Source organism: Fundulus heteroclitus, chromosome 2 (genome assembly GCF_011125445.2).
Source record: "Fundulus heteroclitus isolate FHET01 chromosome 2, MU-UCD_Fhet_4.1, whole genome shotgun sequence".
NCBI classification, from domain to species: domain Eukaryota; kingdom Metazoa; phylum Chordata; class Actinopteri; order Cyprinodontiformes; family Fundulidae; genus Fundulus; species Fundulus heteroclitus.
This window is the reverse complement of record NC_046362.1, coordinates 38,123,953-38,144,847: the sequence shown is the minus strand read 5'-3', so window position 1 is coordinate 38,144,847 and position 20,895 is coordinate 38,123,953. Positions and strand designations below refer to the sequence as shown.

General features: G+C 42.2%; 1 protein-coding gene across 1 annotated transcript; it reads left to right on the top strand.

Annotated features, from left to right (window-relative positions):
* The first annotated feature begins 1,303 nt into the window (after positions 1–1,303).
* LOC105926594 (probable polypeptide N-acetylgalactosaminyltransferase 8) lies at positions 1,304–16,831 on the top strand. The gene is made up of 11 exons (XM_012862985.3): positions 1,304–1,788; positions 2,647–3,001; positions 4,570–4,736; positions 6,571–6,757; positions 7,680–7,877; positions 8,946–9,060; positions 12,651–12,836; positions 13,158–13,295; positions 13,373–13,465; positions 15,500–15,670; positions 15,770–16,831. Exons 1-11 carry the CDS (start codon positions 1,497–1,499, stop codon positions 15,893–15,895), a joined length of 2,028 nt encoding a protein of 675 aa, XP_012718439.3. The 5' UTR covers positions 1,304–1,496; the 3' UTR covers positions 15,896–16,831.
* The last annotated feature ends 4,064 nt before the right edge of the window (positions 16,832–20,895 follow it).

The following is a 20,895-nucleotide window of genomic DNA, read 5'->3' as shown; positions in this document are numbered from 1 at the left end:
ATTTGGAGTTGAACAACAATTCCTTTTCATTGTGTAATTATATTAGGAATAAGGTGTACATTTATTAATTTATTGAGAAACAAAACAATTACCAGGGGAAAGTAGAAACTGGAAGATACAAATAAAAATGTGATAGAAGGTCAAGAAGAGCGGCTCTTTTGCTGGCTGTGCATAATGGGAGGAAATGCTAAACTGATGCTAATACAACTCACTGGCCAGTGGGGGGGGGGGGTGTAAGGACAGCCATGACTGGAGGACAGCGTTCGGTCCCTGAGAGGTTTGGGATGTTGCTGAATGTCTGTCTGCTCTGAGATTTCCTCCAGTGATGGAGAGCAGAGATTTTCCAACGAGCGATGCTGGCCCACACCTTCACACCTTCACACTGTCTCCACTGAAGGGTGTTTGGCCTGGGCAGAGGAGGTTTGCTGTTTGGTTTTTCATTTATTTCTCATAAATTCTTCACTCAGCTGCTCATGCAGTTTCTGTCCAAATGAGACCAACGGCGAAAAAACAACAACAAAAAAACAGGCTTTTCAACCGTCTGAGATCTGTGGTCAAGAAGTATTGTTACAACAAAGAAAAAAAATCAACAAAATACAAATTTCCCCTCTTTTAGTTTTTATTTTTTTATTTTACTTGAAACTGAAAAAGTGACAACTGAGCCTTACATGGATTTTACAGATATGTAAAGTCCATGACTGACAGCTGTCCTGTGGAGATTCTCCCACCTGAGCTGTGGGTCTCTGCAGCTCCTCCAGAGCCACCATGGTCCTCCTGCTTCTCTGATCAATGCTCTCCTGGTCCAGCCTGTCAGTCCAGGTGGACGTCCATGTCCTGGTAGGTCTGCAGGAGGTCCATCCTCTCTCCAGGTCCAGATGATGATCAGAACTCTGGGAGGTTCTGTAGAACCTGACCTGCTGTAAACTGGACCAGAACTTCCTCCCTGACCCGTCTGCTGGGTTCCCTGGTCTCCATGATGGTGGATGTTCTCTGAGGTTCTCTTAAGAACCCCAGAGGCCAGAAACTGATCAGCTGTATTTATTATGAGGTTAAATTACCAACAGATTAACTGTATTTATGAGTTTGGTGTTTTTTGGTCTCATCAGATGTTCAGGGTACCAGCGTAAAGGAGGCTGCCGTCATTTTTAGATTTTTATCAGTAGAAAATGCTCAGAAACTTGCCTGACTTTCCGGTTTGTTTAAAATGCACCCCTTAGCTTTGCTGTCTGACATGAAATCCTGATTATAAACCCAGAAGTTGGTGGTTTTAATGGGACTGAACGAGGCGAAGAGGCGTGAGAACGCAGCAGCTCGCAGCCTGTTGTTGTTTGCGTCATCGCGACTGTTAAATCAGCTCTGAGAATAAAAAGGATGCTTTCAACTTAACCGGATCTTCTGTGTCATGTTGACCTGGTACCACTTGCCAGGCTTTAATTATAGCGTCTGGGTTTGGCCACGCCCCGCTCGGCTTTGATCGGACACACCTGTGTACCTGGATGCGCGCGTCAGTCCGAAGCGGCAGAACCTGTCGGCGCAGTCTTCGCGGTTTTGATGCAGCGCTGCGCACAGATCCTTGGCAGTCCAGGTTGGCACGGCGGCGCGTTTCCATCATGAGAGCAGTGTCCTTCAAGCGGCCGGTCCTGATCGCAGCCTGTGTTGGGGTTGTATTTTACCTGGCCGTGTTTCTGAGGACCGGACAGGTGTACGAGGAGAGGACGGGCAGGCAGGTGGAGGCGGACCCGCCGGCCAGGAGCTTCTCTGACCTGGAGCAAAGCTTGAATAATCTCAGTGAGTTGGCTGAAGCTTGGTTCCTTCTGACCATCTTCCACCAAGTAGCTTTAATAGAGCAGAAACTGGAAGCCATGTCTACAGAGGAAGAACTTGTAGGATAAGTTAGAAGCCGCTTTATGTTTCAATATAAGGGGAAGTATTGTGACATGATGTTGGTATTATAGGCTCAAAATTATTTCCTGTTTGGCCTCACTTTTTAAAGTAACTTAATTTATAACAGATCTGATAAAGGGGTTATTTTCTTATTTTTTGTGTATTAGAATCATTTATTTTACTTTGTTTATGATGATTTCCCAGAATTTCTCAGCAACTCCAGATTAAAACAGATGAGATCAAATAAAGGTTTAAGGTTAGATGTATTACTTCTGTGCAGTGCCGGCCCGAGCCTCTTGAGGGCCCTAAGCAGCATTTGATTTGGGGGGCCCCCCTTCAACCACGCAGAATCACCTATGCTAGAAGATTATTGACACAAATGTCACACTATCATGTTATAGCGAATATTATAAAGGAACACAGTGAGGTTATGTATTAATACAAAATAAATAAGCGATACCTAAAACATTTCACTCTTTTATTAAAACTTCTGAATACAAACGTCACAAAACATATTAAATAAATTATTTCATCATCATTCATTCATTCATTTATATCACTTGTTTGTTATTTAATTGTTAAAGGAAAAGTCCGGTCAGCAAGGAAGAATCAATGGATCATCAAGTTTGAATTCTGAATATGACCGGACTTTTCCTTTAAAAAACATGAAAATTGGGGGCCCTCTGGTGGGCTTATGCCTCGGGCCGGCCCTGCTTCTGTGGATGGCTTTTGATGTTTTGGCTTTCTCGCTTTTTTTTGTAGCCAAGGTCCTCAGACAGTTTGCCCAAAAACAAGACTCCATGCAGAGGATCCTGGAGGAGGACCGAGACACACAGAAGAAAGTGGCAGACGTCCTGAAGCAAGCCATCCAGGAGAGGGCAGAGCAGAAAGAGCAGCAGAAAGAGCAGCAGCAGCAGCAGGAAGAGGCGCCGCCGCCCCCAAAGAAAAAGTCCAGCAAAGTGTTCCCCGGGTCCCCCCTGTTCCAGGGCTGGGGGGAGAACCTGTCTGAGGACGAGCAGAAAGAAGCCCAGGTTCTGTTTGAGAAGTATGGATACAACGTTTTCCTCAGCGATCGTCTTCCTCTGGACCGACCTCTGCCAGAGACAAGAGAAAAAGGGTAAATCTGGCCCTATCTACCATACCATACCAACTTTATTTATGAAGCACTTTATACACCGACAGTACCAAAGTGCTGTATCTATCCAGAGATGTTCAATATTGTTCTGATTAAAGCGTTTCACCGCGCACACTCACGTCGGCCACATTTCCGGTCACGTTTGACTAAAACCACGCTCAGATCCTTCAACCTTTTCTCATTTTAAGCCCATCTGACGTTTGTCGGCAAACTTCTGGAAAGGATTGTTTTTATTCAGCTGCAGTCTTTTCTAGAATATAACAATTTGTTAAAAAATAAATAAATTCCAGTCTGGCTTTAGATCCCGTCATAGCACTGAAACTGTACTGCTCAGATTACAAATTTAAAAAAGCTGTTCTGCTGGTGATGCTGGGCCTGTCAGCAGCTTTTCACACAGGAATCTCCGACCTTTTAGAAAATGAGAGCTACTTCATCGGTTCTGTGTCAGATAAAGGGCTACCTGTACCTGTACTGACCTGTGGACTAGAAGAGTCAGAGCTCACCTTAACTTTATGTCATCTAAACATGTTTTAATGCATTTATCATTTTAAATCTATGTAAATACAAGTATGATTAAAAAGGAAGAGCAGCTAATTAAAATAACATTTTAGATGCAGCACACTGGAGGGTTGTGCTATTTTTTTAAAGAGGCTTGAAGGGCCCCAGATGTGGTCCTGGGGGGCTACCTGGAGCCCGCGGGCCCCGTGTTGGTGACCATCTGCTCCTGGTCACTCGTTCGGCTCAGCAGGTTGGCCTTCAGGGAGTAGGAAGTCCTACTTAATGGACGGTCGTGATCGGTGATGAGGCCTCAGGGATCTCTTCTGGGACCTGTTCTGTTTTTCACTATACAGGCTACCATTAGCACCTACCGTTGCACGCCATAATTTGTCTTTGCTTAAAGGACATTAAGCGTCGGCTATCTCAAAATCTCCTTCACTTAAATAACGACCGAATGAGATGGATTTGCTTTAATTCGTCCAGTAATTCATGTGATATTTCTCCCAGTCTAGGTCTTTCGATCCCCCACTTCAAGGTTAAAAACATCTAGGTGTGAAGCTTAAAACCTGATAAACGGTTGATTCAGTCGTGAAAAGCAGCTTTTTTTCAGCTCTGTCTGCTTTCCAGGGAGAAGGCTCTCCTTAGCCGTGGCGATCTAGAGAAGGCCCTCCATGCCTTCAGCTCTAGACTTACTGTAATACTTTATGTGTCGCATTAATCAGACTTCCACCTCTAGATTACAGCTCATAAAATACTACGCCCCTCGATTACCGACTAATACATGTAAATATGAACATATCAGTCCTGTCCTTTCATCTCTGCTCTGATTCCTGGTTCAGTTTAGGATAAAGTTCAAGCTGCTTTGTGTTTAAAGCTTTCAAAGGCCTTGCACAACCCCCTACATTCCTGAAGTTTTGAAAATCCACCAACCCAGCACAACTTTATGGTCTGCCAACAAACATGCTAGGCTTTGTTGGATGGTGCTATAAAAAGTTTATTTGTTTATTTAAAACAAACCTTTCTGGGTTTTAAATGGTTCTCCATCTGAACAGGTGTCTAACAAAGACGTACCCGAAGGAGCTGCCGACTATAGGAGTGGTTCTCATCTACCTGAATGAAGCCCTGTCTATCCTGAAGAGAGCTCTACGCAGCATCATCGACCGCACGCCTAAACACCTGCTGAAGGAGATAATCATGGTGGACGACCACAGCTCTAATGGTAGGTTGGTCCAGGATCCGTGTGCAGGGGCCACCAACCAAACGCTCGCCTGTAAACCTGCAACAGGGAGGGGTTCTGCCGTGTGGCCCAGTTTAATGCTCCTAAAAATAAATTCAATTCAATTTTATTTATATAGCGCCAATTCATGAAACATGTCATCTCAAGGCACTTTACAGAGTAAAATTCAATCATATTATACAGATTAGTCAAAACATTTCCTATATAAGGGAACCAGCAGGTTGCATCAAGTCTCTCCAAGCAGCATTCACTCCTCCTGAAAGAGCGTAGAGCCACAGTGGACAGTCGTCTGCATTGTTGATGGCTTTGCAGCAATCCCTCATACTCAGCATGCATGAAGCGACAGTGGAGAGGAAAACTCCCCTTTAACAGGAAGGAGAACCTCCAGCAGAACCAGAACCAGGCTCAGTGTGAACGCTCATCTGCCTCCACCCACTGGGGCTTAGAGAAGACAGAACAGAGACACAGAAAGCACAGAAGCTCACATTGACCCAGGAGTACTTTCTATGTTAGAGAAGACAGAGCAGAGACACAGAAAGCACAGAAGCTCACATTGACCCAGGAGTACTTTCTATGTTAGAGAAGACAGAGCAGAGACACAGAAAGCACAGAAGCTCACATTGACCCAGGAGTACTTTCTATGCTAGAGAAGACAGAGCAGAGACACAGAAAGCTCAGAAACTCACATTGACCCAGGAGTACTTTCTATGCTAGAGAAGACAGAGCAGAGACACAGAAAGCACAGAAGCTCACATTGACCCAGGAGTACTTTCTATGTTAGAGAAGACAGAGCAGAGACACAGAAAGCACAGAAGCACACATTGACCCAGGAGTACTTTCTATGTTAGAGAAGACAGAGCAGAGACACAGAAAGCACAGAAGCTCACATTGACCCAGGAGTACTTTCTATGTTAGAGAAGACAGAGCAGAGACACAGAAAGCACAGAAGCTCACATTGACCCAGGAGTACTTTCTATGTTAGAGAAGACAGAGCAGAGACACAGAAAGCACAGAAGCTCACATTGACCCAGGAGTACTTTCTATGTTAGATGGTAATAGAGGATAATCCCCTGAGCACCGCGACACTCCGGGCTTCAGCAGACGTCATCGCTCCAAGCAATCCCTCATTCCCCGACGGCTGGAAAGGCTGCATTAGTTCCTCAGAGCTCTGCTACTTGTTGTTGTTCAACTCCTCTGCTAAAAATGATGTCACAGCTAGAACGCCAGACCAGGTGTACCTTCTACGAAAAGAAAAGACAGAGAACAAAAAATTAAAAGCTGAAATGACAACAGTCATTTCAATGCAATGCAAAACAGGAAGGAAATCCACATTTTAAAATCTGTGTAATTCCACATTAGCATTGTGGTGGTTGATATATTTTTTTTTTTTTTTTTTACCTAATTTTTTCAGTTTTGTCCCATTTGGATTTATATTAGTAGCTTTTTACTTTAAATGTCCTCAACCTTTATAGTTGCGTTGCTCTAAGTACTGGAGAAATTCCTTGTTGGTCCTTAATCTAACTTTCTACTGAGCTTTATCACATTTATCCTTCGAATAAATGTTGAACAGGGAGCTGCAGACTTCCTTGATTTTTGCATGGCATGCAAACAGTCTGGGGACCATAAAGAAGAGGGTAATAACTCATGAACCAACGTTACTCAGCAGTTGACGGTTGGTTTGAGACGCATATTTATTTGTTTAAATAAAAGAGCCTTTGTGATCAAACTGGCTGCACAGTCTGGTTTTAAATCTGGTTTGCATTCCGGTTTATCTTTTCATAACTCTCCCCTCCAATTGAACTTGCTTTCATTTCAGAAAACCTGAAAGGTGACCTCGACGCATATGTCAAATCGCTGGAGGAGGAGAACCCAGGGCTCCGCATTGCCAGAGTCAAACACACGGAGCAGAAAGGCCTGGCGCACGCCCGGGCCTCCGGGTGGAGGGCTGCCACCGCCGACGTGGTGGCCATCCTGGACGCTCACATCGAAGTCCATGAGATGTGGTAGGAAAATGTCTGCCCTCCATATCGGAGCTCGGTCTGCAGCTCTTATGCACAATCTCATATAATGTGGTTATGAATTAACCTATCAGAAGCTTGCAAACACATGACATCATCATCTGTGCTTTTCCCAAATGATTTGAATTTGAAACACGTAATAAAAAGTTTTTCCAATTTTTCTGGCATTTACAAACAAATTATTTAGATTATCTGCTCAGCAACAGGAACAATTAAGTCAGATTTAACGTCATTGATGACAAAATATCCTGTTTTTCTACTGTGTCTATATTTAAGTACCTGGTTTTAGCCGTATATATACACACATTTGACACAGCAACCTTTCACCAGTCTGCCTGAACCTGTTGCTCATTTTTCTCCTGGGAAGAATCCAAACTAGGCCTCTGGTGATAAAAAACCCGCTGGGTTCTGCAGGATATCTGGTGGTTAAAGTAATCATGTCCCCCAAGTGTCTTCTTGTTTGAACTAAGAATGTTAAACACACACACAGGTACATTAAAACAACATCTGATAAGCCGGTTCACTGAACATCTGGGTTGTACTGAGGGTGCGGCTCAGACTGACAGGCTCTCACTTGGTGACAGGAGGCAAATAGACAGAAAAGGTGATTTTTATAATGTGACTCTGAAGGAAAACGACGCACCATTTCCAGTCCTGACGCTCCCTAAGTGCTGCACACGTTTTATTATTGGACGGCAGCTACTGAAGCATTCAAACACGTCAGCCGGGCTGGAACAAAACAGGCTGCATGACAAACTACAGTTCATTGTTTACGACCGCTTTGCCTTTCAGGCGGAAACCAAGAGAAACAGAACCTTTTCCTGAACAAATGCTGATTAAAGAACCACGGCGTCAGAAGTTAGGTTTGTTAAACCCGACTGAAGCCGGTCTCTCCCTCCTGTCTTAGGGCTGAACCCCTGCTGACCCAGATCCAAGCGGACCGGACCGTGGTGGTTTCCCCCGTGTTTGACAGAGTTAACTTTGACGATCTCAAAGTGATCCACTACAACTCTGCAGCGCATGCCTTTGACTGGGCTCTGTGGTGCATGTATGAGTCCTTTTCACCCGACTATTACAAGCTCAATGACAGCTCCCTGCCTGGAAAGTAAGTTAAAAATTTAACAATAAGAATTCAGCTTCTCCACATTTTATTTATGTTCAAACTCCTAAACAATTACAGATGCACCAACCAGGAATACTGATACTGATGTCTGCTTGATTTAGATTTGAACCGATTCTATTTTCTCCCATAAATTAATGAGAAAGATTCTGCAGCAGAAACTGATGAAATGAAATGCACATTTTATTTGATTAGCAGATGACCGATTAGATTAAGGGGAAACTGGTTGATTCTGATCTTTGCCTGACTGATCGGTGCATTTCTGTAACCAGGTTTTTGCCCAGGTGCTTTTTAACAGAGCAGCAAAGCATTTCTGCAGCGTAAAAACCCGGATTATCCACATTAGTAGCCTCAGACACCTTAAAAACTGACCTTTTTGTTGAGCAGTGGCACAAACTAGTGCTGCACACTGATGTAATTTAACTTTGTAAAGCATAAAGCATTTTAAAATTCACTGAGTTTCTGAGTTGTCAGGTGAGAAAGTAAGCTGCCAAAACAAAATAAACCTGTTTGCAATAGAAATGATCAGAATAAGTGTTGTTCTTCGATTAGCACATTTCTTACTTGAGACAAAAGGTACTGATGCTCACTAAGCAGGGACGGATGAACAAAGAGGTAGGAAGAGAAAGATTTCAAAGATCCTGGAAGGAAAACTAGAGAGAGATGTCTCTAAAGAACCCAAAACAACTTCCACTGGTCAGATGAGCTGAAACTGGAGCATAGAGACATTTTATGTAAAGAACATCATCCCTCTAGATGGTGGAGGAGTCAGAAGACAATTTAAAAAGCACTCAGCAGCAGAACTCTGTCTGGGTTTTTCATTTAGACGTGCATCAACGCTAGTGACAAACTAACTCCAGAGAACAAAGTGAACGTTACTGCCTGAGCAGCAGAAAAGCCTGACTTGAAAGCCGGTGAAAATCTGCTGGGTGGGCTGAAGATGAAGATCCATAAGAGGAATGGGCCGGGATTCCTGACCGGGGCTTTTTGAAGGCTGCAACAAACGACCGCATGACGATGATCTGCAGTAACGTTGGTCTCGCTTCCTTTTAGGAGTCCGTCTGTGATGGGGATCTTCGTGGCCGACAGGAAGTTTCTTGGAGAAATCGGAGTCCTTGATGAAGGAATGAAAGTTTATGGTGGAGAAAATGTGGAGCTCGGGATTCGTGTAAGTAGATCTAACCTGTTTGACATCATAACCGTCTCCTGGTGACACGTTTCACCACGTTGGAGTGAGATCTGCTGCAGGTTCACCTCCGCTTTACGTCCAGCTCACCTTCAGCTCTGCATGCTGGTTGTTTTTGTTGTGCTTCACACCTTCAGCTTCCTTGGAACAGGCTGTGTCCCAACCCTGAAACCAAATACCAGGGAAAATGTCCGTTAAAACCCAACCATGGCAAACATCTGGCTGCACGTTATTTGGGATTGTAAATAACTATTAATTTAGCATGATGCAGGTTAGGAAAGGAATTCATGATAAGCTGTCGTCCTTTTGCCTTTTTCAGCCTGAGGACATTTTTAAAAATAGGCATAGATGGTTTTTAAACGTGAACATTGTTCGCCACACATTTTACCATCACTCGTCATGCAGAGCCAGTCCAGAATCTGCGTCAATTAAGTCAAACAAAGCAGTGACTAAAACCTGGAAAAGGCCTCGTCAAACATCCACCCCCATGGGCGTTTTCCTTTCCAGGTCCTTCGTAAAGTAAACGCCTCTCTTCAATGCAAACAGGACAAAACGCCAAATACAATACAGTCTGGTTCTGTTTGAGTTGGCACAGGTCAATTGATGTCAGGTTCAGCAGAACCAGGGTTTTGTTGATTGTTACCATTGTTAAAAAGGACAAATATGTACCGTAACTTCTATTGAAAGGTGACTGTTTTTATTCGTTTGTTGGAATTAGATGTGAGAAATGCGAGTGAAAGCAGAGCACTAAATGGTAAATGGTGTGTACATAAGATAAGATAAGATAAGATGGGCTTTATTGATCTCACATTGGAGAAATTCACTGGTGAACAGCTCCTTAACCGGTCCTATGATCCCAAAGCGCTTCACACTACAGTCATTCACAGCCTGACGGTTGTGAGCTGTGCTAGTTACAGGAAAACCTCCCTAACTCCAGCGCCACCGTCGCCCCAAAAAGAACAGTGCTGGTTAAAATACAACCACAATGAAAAGATACAATATAAAAGTACTAAAAGTTAAACATCAAAAGCCCTTTTGAATAAATTGGCCAGACCAGGTCAGATGAGGCGTGCAGCTGCAAGGGAAAAGTTTTTAGATGGATGTTGTCGTAGGGCTGGATGATAATTCAATAACAATACATATCGATCGATAGATGTATATCGATGATGGGGGGGGGGGGGTCAATAAAAAGTTCAATAGAATAAAGTTTTCATTCCTTTTGCATTGTAGCCATGTAGGTTAATATTACATCATTACATCCTCCCAACCAATCACAACACAGACCCAGGGAGCAAGCTCCGCCCCCTTCAGCGAGTTCAGAGAGCACGCGTTCTTTTTCATTTTTTTAAAAAAACTTGCAGTTTTGGTACAAAGTTGGTTGAATAAAGGGTTGCGTTTGAATTCAGTGTTTGTGTGTCTATCTAAAAATAAGGGTCACTAAGAAACAGCATAAAATTATCAGGGCTGCACTTAAAATATGTTTTTAATTTGATAATTATCGATCATTATTATTTCTATTTTATCGTTATTGTTTTGTTCTATATCGTCCAGCCCTACATTATGGTATCTGCTCTGATTCTGACCAGCATTCTTAGTCTGATGTAGCCTCAGCATGTTCCTTCCTCCAGCTACGTCAGATTTACCCGCTTCATGCTGGCGAGCCTCGCTGTGAAGGTCTCGCTTTCTCCACATAATCTCTGCTTGGCTTTAAACGTTAAACCCTCAGGACACTTTCCGAAGTCCATCTAGAGTTGGTTTACCCACATCAGTGTGTGGTTTGGCCCTAGAGAGTCACTTAAAGCTAACGCCACCCGTACGACGGATGGAAGGGAAGTTAAAATGCTGAACACTCATTGCTGTTGCTGGATTCAAACTCTACATTTGGCTCAGACACAGAAACTTTCAGCCAAATCTGATTATTGTGGCCAAACATGGTTGGAGAAAGAGATAAATTTAACGAGCTCTGACAGAGGAACCACAGACGGTTAAAACTGCTGTTTTTAAAAAGAAGCATTTTCTTACTTTATTAACGTTATGCTCCCAAACAACACGAGCTGTCAATGATCTGGCTGTTAACTCCCTGCTAGTGCGATCTGTAATCTCTGCGGGGGGAACTCAGTCCTGTTCTTGCAGCTCCGAGCTGTTCCTGCACAAATAATTCAAGAGTCCAGAGATTAAATAATCCAGAGGCTCACTATGTTTCCAACAGACGGGATTTTTGCATGAGGGTCTTGGAGCTAATGTTTTCCTGCATTCTGTGGTTATTCATAGGTTTCCTGTTCAGGTACGTTTTTCATCAAGCAAACAATCCCTAATATGGTTCCTGCAAGCTATTTGCGCACGGTGCTGTTACAGATGCCCAACCACACGTGGCAGTGCTTTGAGTTTTTGTGGACTTTGCTTAAAAGGCTCTTTTTGTGCCAGAAAAGTGCACTTTACAAAAACAAAGGTGCTTTAAAAACTGATGGAAAGCCAAAGTTTTTATTTTATTTCATCTTATTTTTTTAGTCGCCCTGGTTCTATAATATGTTAAATGCAATTTAACATTTAAGAAAAATTAAGTACATACGATTATTCAGTTCAAAGAAGAATCGTACTCTGTATGCAAAACATTATGAGAGATATTTTGTGCATAAAATATTTTTCTACATAAAAATGGTCCAATAGTGGTTCTTGTTTCTGGCCCTCAGTACTTGCCCTGCATGTTTTAGGCGTGTCTGCTGAAATAGGGGAATAAAACATTGTTCTGCAGCATTTGATGCCTTGCTGAGGAGCAGAAGCAATCGTTTGAACCTGGAGCAGCGACGCGTCTAAAGCATGAGGAGCCGGCGACCAGAGCTGAGAACCACTGCTGCAGAAAAGACACAGTCTGCAGAGATACTTGTATTGCACCATTATTAAGAAAAAAAATAACAATTTGAACTTTTAGGAGACACCCACTGATATGAGATGTTGAACAGTGAGATGCGCTTTTTAACGTTTTATCCATTCTTGGTTGGGAAATCTGTGGGCAGGCTTTAGAGAAATGCACATGTTCATGTTCCATGAATTTGCACAATTACCGCCTCCTTTTTCCTTAAAAAAAACACAACCTACATAGGTTCAGGCTGCTGTTTGTATCTTAATACCTAATGTCTGAACGCTGTGCACTGCAAAAACGTAACTAAAAGTAAACATTTTAAATTAAAAGAAAATTTAAACATTTGTGTATTTGTTCTTGATTTAGGCAGGTAAATAAGATTACTTGTCAATAGACAGAGTATTTTGACCCCTTTTTAAAATAAGATAATTAGATGGGATGCCCTTGAGATGAGTTGTACCTATTTTAAATGCTGAAATCTCCCTCCATTGGCAGATAATCTTATTCAACTGTGTAAATCAAGGACAAAAACATTAATTTCAAGAAGAGTTTTTGCAGTGTGAGCTGTAAATAAAATGAAATTAGCTGAAGTATTTGTTTCATTTTCTTTTTACTTGTATCAAAACCACAAATTAAGCAGCTGTTAACTTTTTTTCAGTTTGTATTGATGTAAAATCTTAAAGCTTCTAATAAATGTTTCTGGGTGGTGTAGGTGTGGACGTGTGGCGGCAGCATTGAGGTCGTTCCGTGCTCCAAGATCGCCCACATCGAGCGCTTCCACAAGCCCTACTTACCCGACCTGACCCCCGCCATGAAGAGGAACGCCCTGAGGGTGGCAGAAATCTGGATGGATGACTACAAACACAACATCAACTTGGCTTGGAATATTCCCTTCGAGGTACTGGGGAAGGAGCCGTAGAAAGTAGCATAAACGTCAGAGGTTCACTACAGCCACAGGAGTTTGGTTTTCCCTTTAATTTCTACGAATGAAAACCAACAAAAACGTCAGCAAACTTGAAAATTACGTCAGAGCAATGAAAAAATATTTTTAATACAGAAATGTTGCATAATGAGCTGCAGACTTCAGTTTCTAAAGCTGTTTTTCATCATAACGAAGTCATTTTGAAATGAATCCCTTCGTGCATTGAAATACGAGTTTGAATTACTGGAATATGTTAACATTAAGTTTTATTCAGATATAGATTTGTTGTCTGTGCAGAACCATGGCATCGACATAGGAGACATATCTGAGAGGAAGAAGCTGAGGGAGCGTTTGAACTGCAAACCTTTTAAATGGTACCTGGACAACGTGTATCCCAAGCTGGATCCCTGGGACAACCTGCTAGCTTACGGAGCAGTGAGTCTGCCGTGGTTTGTTTTCTTCAGAGGAACTCCTGCAGGATAAAACTCTCTAACCTTTCCTTCCTCTGACAGATGATGAATGTGGATTCTGGGCTGTGCATTGACCAAGGGGCAGTACCAGGTGACACGCCCATTTCCTACACCTGCCACTACTACGGCCCCCAGGTAAGGGAAGCAGTCCAAACGCTCAGTCACATACAGTGCTGTGCAAAAAGTATTCAACCCTTTTTTAGATTACTGCTTCTTTTACTTTTTTGTTACATTTAATTGTTACTGATCAACAAATAAACTTCAATGTCAGACAGATGAAAACAAACAGCAGTATTTTACTGTATAGTTCTGGTAGCTTTACTGTGGCGTTGGACTAACCTGACCCTAGCCAGCTGTATGTCGCTCCGCCTAGCTCCACTCACATCCATCTGGGACAGATCCATAGGAATTGCCTTTATTGAAGGCTGGGCCTTATCAAAAATGCTTGCATATGATTGGATAAGCCACTTGTCTGTCATCTTTATCGACGTGCTATTTCAACCACTCACACCGAAGCTAACCCGTGACGCTGTGAGAGCGACGCAGGAAAAAACTAAACTTTTTTTAAAATTTTTTTTATGTGTTTGCGGCTGTAGTGGCACACTGATGAAGAAGGCCCAACAATGGCTCCTCTTCCTCAGGAAACTGAAATTGACTGGACTTTCTACTAAGCTGCTAGAAAACTTTTACAGAGCTACAATAGAAAGCATCTTGTATCTCAGTGTAACTGTGTAGCTGCACAATACAAGAGGAAGAATTTAGACCAGGTGGTGAGGTCAGCACAGGGGGATTGTGGGATGCCATCTACAAGATCTAGACATGTTTGTTACAAGTCCACAGAAAAGGCCAGACGTATCGCCACTGATCCCATCCACCCAGGCGATGCACTGTTGACCCACTTCCATCAGAGAAATGATTCAGGAAAATTAAAATTGCTTATTTCTGCTGTGAGCGCTATCGCCCCCTGCTGGGAATCATTAAACCAGCAGCTCAGTTCATGTTTGTCACATGTTTACAACATGTTGCAGTTTCTACAGTTTCTTGATCAGTTAAGGAATCATTTTTTGTCGCTAACATCCTGATGTCACACTTGCACAAAGTAATGAACACTTTTAGTTTCTCTGGGAGGGCTTGTTTGGACATCCAGGCAATCACAGGGTTTTATATAGTTCTGTAAACTGCTATGCCTTTTTTAATTGAACATTTAAATCTTATTAGATGCTAATTAACTATTTGCACACTTCTAGCTTCTCAGGAAGTGCTGTCAGTGCATTTAACTATTTGAACAATATATCTTGATGTGTGTTCTTGTCAGGCTTCTCGCCAGCGCATGTCAGATGTCAAAATTACGCTGAAATTAGACCATTAAGTAACGTCTAAAGGCTCATTGGCTGACATCTGGGCTCCCTTTACGGAGGGTTTCCCTCGCTGACCCGTTCACTGTCAGCCCAAATTGTCGGCTTGACAGTCTCCAGAATCCACCATTTTTAATTCTTTGAGTGATTTTGTAGTCCAAGGTATTGGTTGTCCATATAACGTCCCACAACAGACTACAAAAATGGCCGAACGGGGTGGAGTGGAGCGCTCTGTGACCTGGACGGAGGGGGAGGGGGGGCTTCTTTAGATTTAAAGACACAGCACCCAAACGAGTTGCTCACTGATGCACCTCAGAACCGTGGTATGTGGGGGTAAATTAACAAGGAACACGGAGCAAAACATCACAGTTTCAATTTATATAGACCACAACTGAATGGTTTTAATGTGGAAATTAGGAACTGAAAAGCATGATGCGACCCCTTTAAGAGATTTCTGCTTGACAATCCTCTCAAGGCTGCAGTTTTTAATTCTCTGTAAATCACCAAAATTACAAAAAAAAAAAGATAAAAAAAATACTGGGAATATATCTGTGTTTAATGATTCTATATAATATATAAACTTCACTTTCTGAGACAATGGATTATTCAAATGTTTTTAGACGCAGCTATAAACTGTGAGGGGAAAAGAAATTTACAATCCTGTATAATCTGAGATGACATGTTTCATGAATTGGCGCTATATGAATAAAATTGAATTGAGAATTGAAATTGCAAACAGCAGAAATCTTTTTAAAGTAAATCTTATTTCCGTCGCTCTCATCGTTTATTTCGCTGCTCCGTTTCTGTTTTCCAGATTACATATTACCGCGCAACTGGTGAGATCTACATCGGCGGCATCAAGTCCCACAAGTACAACGACAACCGGTGTCTAACCGACCGAGGCGAGAAAAAGACCGAGCCGGGTCTGTTCAACTGCAAAGAGGCCATGCAGAAAGGAATGGGGATTTACTGGGACTTCACGCAGGTAGCACTCAGGAGTGGAGACATTTAGTGCAAAAAGAATAAAAGAGGGAGCCTGTAAATGCTCTATATTTAGTTTGACTGTTCTGATTCTGTGTTTCAGGGGAAAGAGTTGAAGAACCGGCAGACAAAAAGATGTCTGGAAATTGTAAACAAGGTGCTTCTGATCCAGGAGTGCACCGGCCAGCAATGGAAAATCCAAAACGTTATCAAAAACTCTGGGGTGTGAACACTAAACCAACACCTTTCTGTTCATAGGCCCATAAATTATTAAACTGGTTTGTATAAAATGTGAAAGACAATAATATAAGTTGCATGAATTTAATTGTACTGGCAAACTTGAAAGTGTGATTAATGTTGCACATCGGATGAGGGGTGTTTAAGCTTTCTGTAATTATTTTTATCAGAACAGAATGAAGTCGGTTCTGCAGCATATAGAAAGAAACCAAAGAAGATAAATTTTAATCAGCAGGTCATTTAGGATGAAGCTTCGTTTCCTTGTAATTGGTCGGTTTGTTTTTAAACAGCTGTGCTGCATACTTGGTGTTAATGTGAATAATAAGATGTTCTTGCTAATTCTGCTCTGCAGTTCGAGGAAATGCTAGAGTTGATGGTTTAAGTTTATTCTACTTTTAAAAGGAGTCATACGTTACAGCTTTGTGAGGATCCGCGGGACTGGATAACTGACGTTTACTATGATTTAAATCAGAAACTAGTTTTTCTTCTAAAGCACTTTGTGATGTAGGAAACCCTGCTATCACTAAAAAAACTATCAAATATAATTTGGAGAAGTAAATATAAAAAGTTAGTTTATAATCTGTTCTTTAATGCTTTATTATCTGAGATGGTGTGGATGTAAGGTGAAGGAAATGTAAATAAAACAGTGGCCAGAGAAAATGCTTCAAAGACGAGTCGAAATGTGAGTGTTTGTTGGATTCAGATTATCTTTCCAGTCATGAGAAATTTAATTAGGGCTCATTTCCTCCACTTTGTTACTTTTTCTTTATAGAAAATCATGTGAAACCTTGAAATCTACAGGTGTGAAGTTATTTAAAATAGTTTGTACAGTTCTTTTAGTTCTTGGTGTTTCTTTTATTCTCGTATGTCTGGTATCACAACAAGGAACCTTTTTGTAATGCTTGAAAATAAAAGTTGGTATATAAAACAGGTGAAACTGGATGTTTTATTATTATTATTATTATTATTATTATTATTATTATTATTATTATTATTAAACCCACAGCTAATGTCCAGTGAAGCACATATTTTACTGCAACACAGCTAAGAAATGCATAAGTTTGCATTTAGGCAGCTCTTTTTTTATGTGTTCTTCACTAACTTTATATCAGATGTTTCTGGAATATAATTAAATTCACTCTTTTTAACTGAAGTTTTAAAGGCTTTTATTTTTATTTTACTTTAAACTTTCAGTGGTCACTTAGTTATCATGTTTGCTTTGTGACAGAAAATAAAGTTATGGGTAGAAAAAAATACATATGACATACTTTAATACACTTTAGTGGTAGTTGTTTCTGGGGTGTCGTGTTGGAAGACAGTTTACTGGACAGATGCCCAGAATATAGTCGACAGCCATAAAAGATCATTGCTAAAGAAGCAGGTTGTTCAGATTAATTTAGCCGATCAGATTCCTGGAAAGTTGAGTGGAGGGAAAACTGTTGGAGGAAAACAGGGATGACTGCAGCCTTAAGAGGATTGTCAAGCAAAATCAGTTGAATTTGTGCGAGCTTCACCAGGAGTGGCCTGAGGCTGCTGCTGCATCAGGAGCCACTGTGGTACAGATGTGACGCAGGAATTTTACCTGGACTGAGGAGAATTGGAACTGGGCTGTTCTACTGTGGTCCAAAGTCCTCTTTTCAGATTCAAGTTTTTATTTCACCTGGAAATCAAGGTCCCAGAGTGTGGAGGAAGAGAGGAGAGGCCCAGAATCCACGTCACTTGAAGTCCAGCGTGAACACAGTCAGGGGCGCCATGTCATCGGCTGGTTCTGGTCCTCTGGGTTTTCTCAGGTCCACAGTCAACCCAGCCCTCAATCTGGGCATTTTAGAGCACTTCATGCTTCCATCTGCAGACGAGCTGTCATGGAGGCGCTGATTTCATTTTCCAGCAGGACTTGGTACCGGCCCACACTGTGCCAAAGGTACCAAAAATGGTTTAGTGAACATGGTGGTGCTGTGCTAGAACCCCAAAAAGAATCTGAAGTATTGTCCAGAGGAAGCTAAGACACCGGAACCAACGATGCAGATGACCTGGAGGAAGCTATGAGGCAGCCTGGACTTCCTGAACACCTCAGCAGAACCGGAGCCTGACCTCCACCCCACGCCACGGCCCACTGATGCAGCAATTCATGCAGATTGAGCCCAGACAGAGTGGTTTGTATGAAATAAACATCTCAGAAGCTGGACATTGGTGATCAAATGTGGTGATGCTGTGTAATATTAAAATTTTAGGTTTTCATTCTGTGTAGCCAGAATAACAAGAAAAAGACCCGATAGTTCCACGGCCTGAAATGAAAATTAACATTTCATGAACATGTCTTCATGTATAAGTCTTCAGCATCAGTCTGAAGCTGGGGAGAGTACCACAGCTGTGGAAGACCTCCTGTGTGGTACCGGTACCAAAGACACAGCTACAGGCTGGTACCGCTAACATCACCTCAACCATCTCAGGTGAGGTCCTCACCGGATCCCCTAAAGTCTGCCTACCATTCTGGCACCGGGGTGGATGGTACCATCATCTACCTGCTGCTCCGGGTTCTGGTCCATCTGGAGAATCCTGGCAGCACCGTGAGGATCATATTCTTTGATTTCTCCAGAAGGTTCAGCACCATCCAACCAGAACTCCTGAAGGACCAGCTGGACCGGTCAGGAGTGGAACCACCACCTGTCCCAGAGGACGCTGGTCCACCCAGTATGTGAGGACACATACTGAAGAACTCTGTAGGCCGGTACCAGCAGAACCTCCTCAGGATAAATGCAAAGGAGCTGGAGGACCTTCATAGGTGCAGAACCACCTCACTGACCCAGGAGAAGATCCAGGAAGCTGATGTGGAGATAGTGGACTCTTAAAAGAACCTGAGTATGGAAGACATGGACCTTGGTGATGGTGAGCACAGTCTGTGTGTGTCTGCTGCCCCCGTGTGGAGAGCCTGGGTGTTGCATGGTGTTCTCTGGTGAATGCCAGTCAAGCTCCACGGTACTGGAGCACAGGGCCCACCAGAGGATTTTGGCCACTAAGCTGCCCTCCATAAATCTGTCTATGATTTGGTCAGAGACACTGAAGCCGGTGGCCCACTGGAGGTCACATTTAGGGCTGTGGCAGAACTCATCCTGTTCCTCCTGGCACAAAGGTCCTGCTGATAGGTTAAGGACCTCCAACGGTTCTGTCCAGCTCTCATGAGTAACTGTCTATCTCCTGGAATGTCCTCCATGCTCTGAGACGGTGCTGGAAGACACAGCGACCCTTCAGGCAACGAGTATTAACGACCCATCCTGGTGGAACTGGACTGTGTGAAACTCTGTAGGGTTCATGTATCGCTTCACGGAAACATTAGTGACACCGACCTGGTCCAAATGCAAAACTACTGAAAAGCTGTAAAGAGACGAGGAGAGAAAACTGTCTGTGGTCTCCACCTGCAGAACAAAAAATAAAAAATAAAAATGGGGTCCAGTGATTAGACTAGAGGCTCCCACATACTACCACTCTGTGGCGCCCTGAGCAAAACTCTTAGAGTGGGTTAAATAAATGCTGTCGACATTTTTCATTGCAATGACTATCTATCTATCTATCTATCTATCTATCTATCTATCTATCTATCTATATATATATATATATATATATATATATATATATATATATATATATATATATATATATATATATTGAAAATTAAAGATTGAGGATGTTTTGTGAACACTGTCTTTGTTGTTTGACATTTGTTTTGTATAAATCAAGTAAAATATTACTTATACTAGAAGGATTAAGGTTATGAATTTTACATTAATGGTAACATATCAGAACATATGCGTGTCCTCTCAGGTAGCCACGTGTATAGATATATGTAATAGGAAGCAAATGTGTCCATATTCACAGGAGTTTGATGGGAGAAATAAACACAGAAAAAAAAACTTGCTAGATTAATTTGTTCACTTGTTTTGAGAGGGGAACGCGATTCCAGCAGACAGCTGGAATGTTAGGTTCTGCATTGATGATCCTTTTTCTCATTTTAAAAAAAGGAATATGTTCTCAAACTTTAGTGACACTTTGTTAGAGGAACATGTAAAGTACTTTAACAGACATTAACGATCGCAAATTATTTACTAGAACTGTCATTAATCCTGTGTTGTGTGATGTTTTACATTAGAATCACCTGGGGTCCGTTCTTCGTACGTCGCTAACTCAGTTAGCTGGATTTGATTGTTGACGATTTGGCATGATCTTGGATCGTTTGGTTCTTTGAAAGACATCCTGCACTTGTTGTCATAGCAACATGTGCTCCAGCTTAAGCCTGCTCGAGTCCAGGCTTATTTCATGTAAACAGGATTAGATCACGGCTTTATAAGCGGGGGAGATGGGAAGTCTGTCGTAGCCATGTCCATTTTTACGACTGCAACCTGTTGCGGAAGGTGCTAGAATAATTTCAGAGTTTTTCGAATTAATCGCGTATTGCGCAATAGACAGGATCCTTTAGAGCAGCGCGACGATATTAAAATGCAAAAATTCATACTGTAGAAAGTGATAGAAACATCTACCATGGACAGTATTTACGCATTAATTTGTCTGCTGCTTTTTGCCAGCCCTCTCTCCTGGCTTTAACAGACTTTGAGGTGTTCCCTGTCGTTTTAATTAATGACTCAAATTCAGCATAACCTTCCATTAAAAGCTCGTGTTCTGCTTGGGAGAAAAACTGTGGCCGTTCTTTGGCCACATTGTAAATAATAATAATAATAATAAACACCACAAGACCAGGTTTCATTTTTAATTTCTATAGTAAAGGATTAAAAAACATGACATGATTGGGTGTCGTTTTACCGACTGGTATCCTTATGCTGTTCTTAGGTCAACCGCCCCAAGATGGCGGCGGTAATTTATGCACCGCGACAGTCAATGCGGGGTCTGCTCTTTATATAATAACGCCTTACACCTCCTTCTACAGGGGGGCCCGTTCTTCGTACGTTGCTTAAAAAATCCGAGATCAAATGACACATCCAA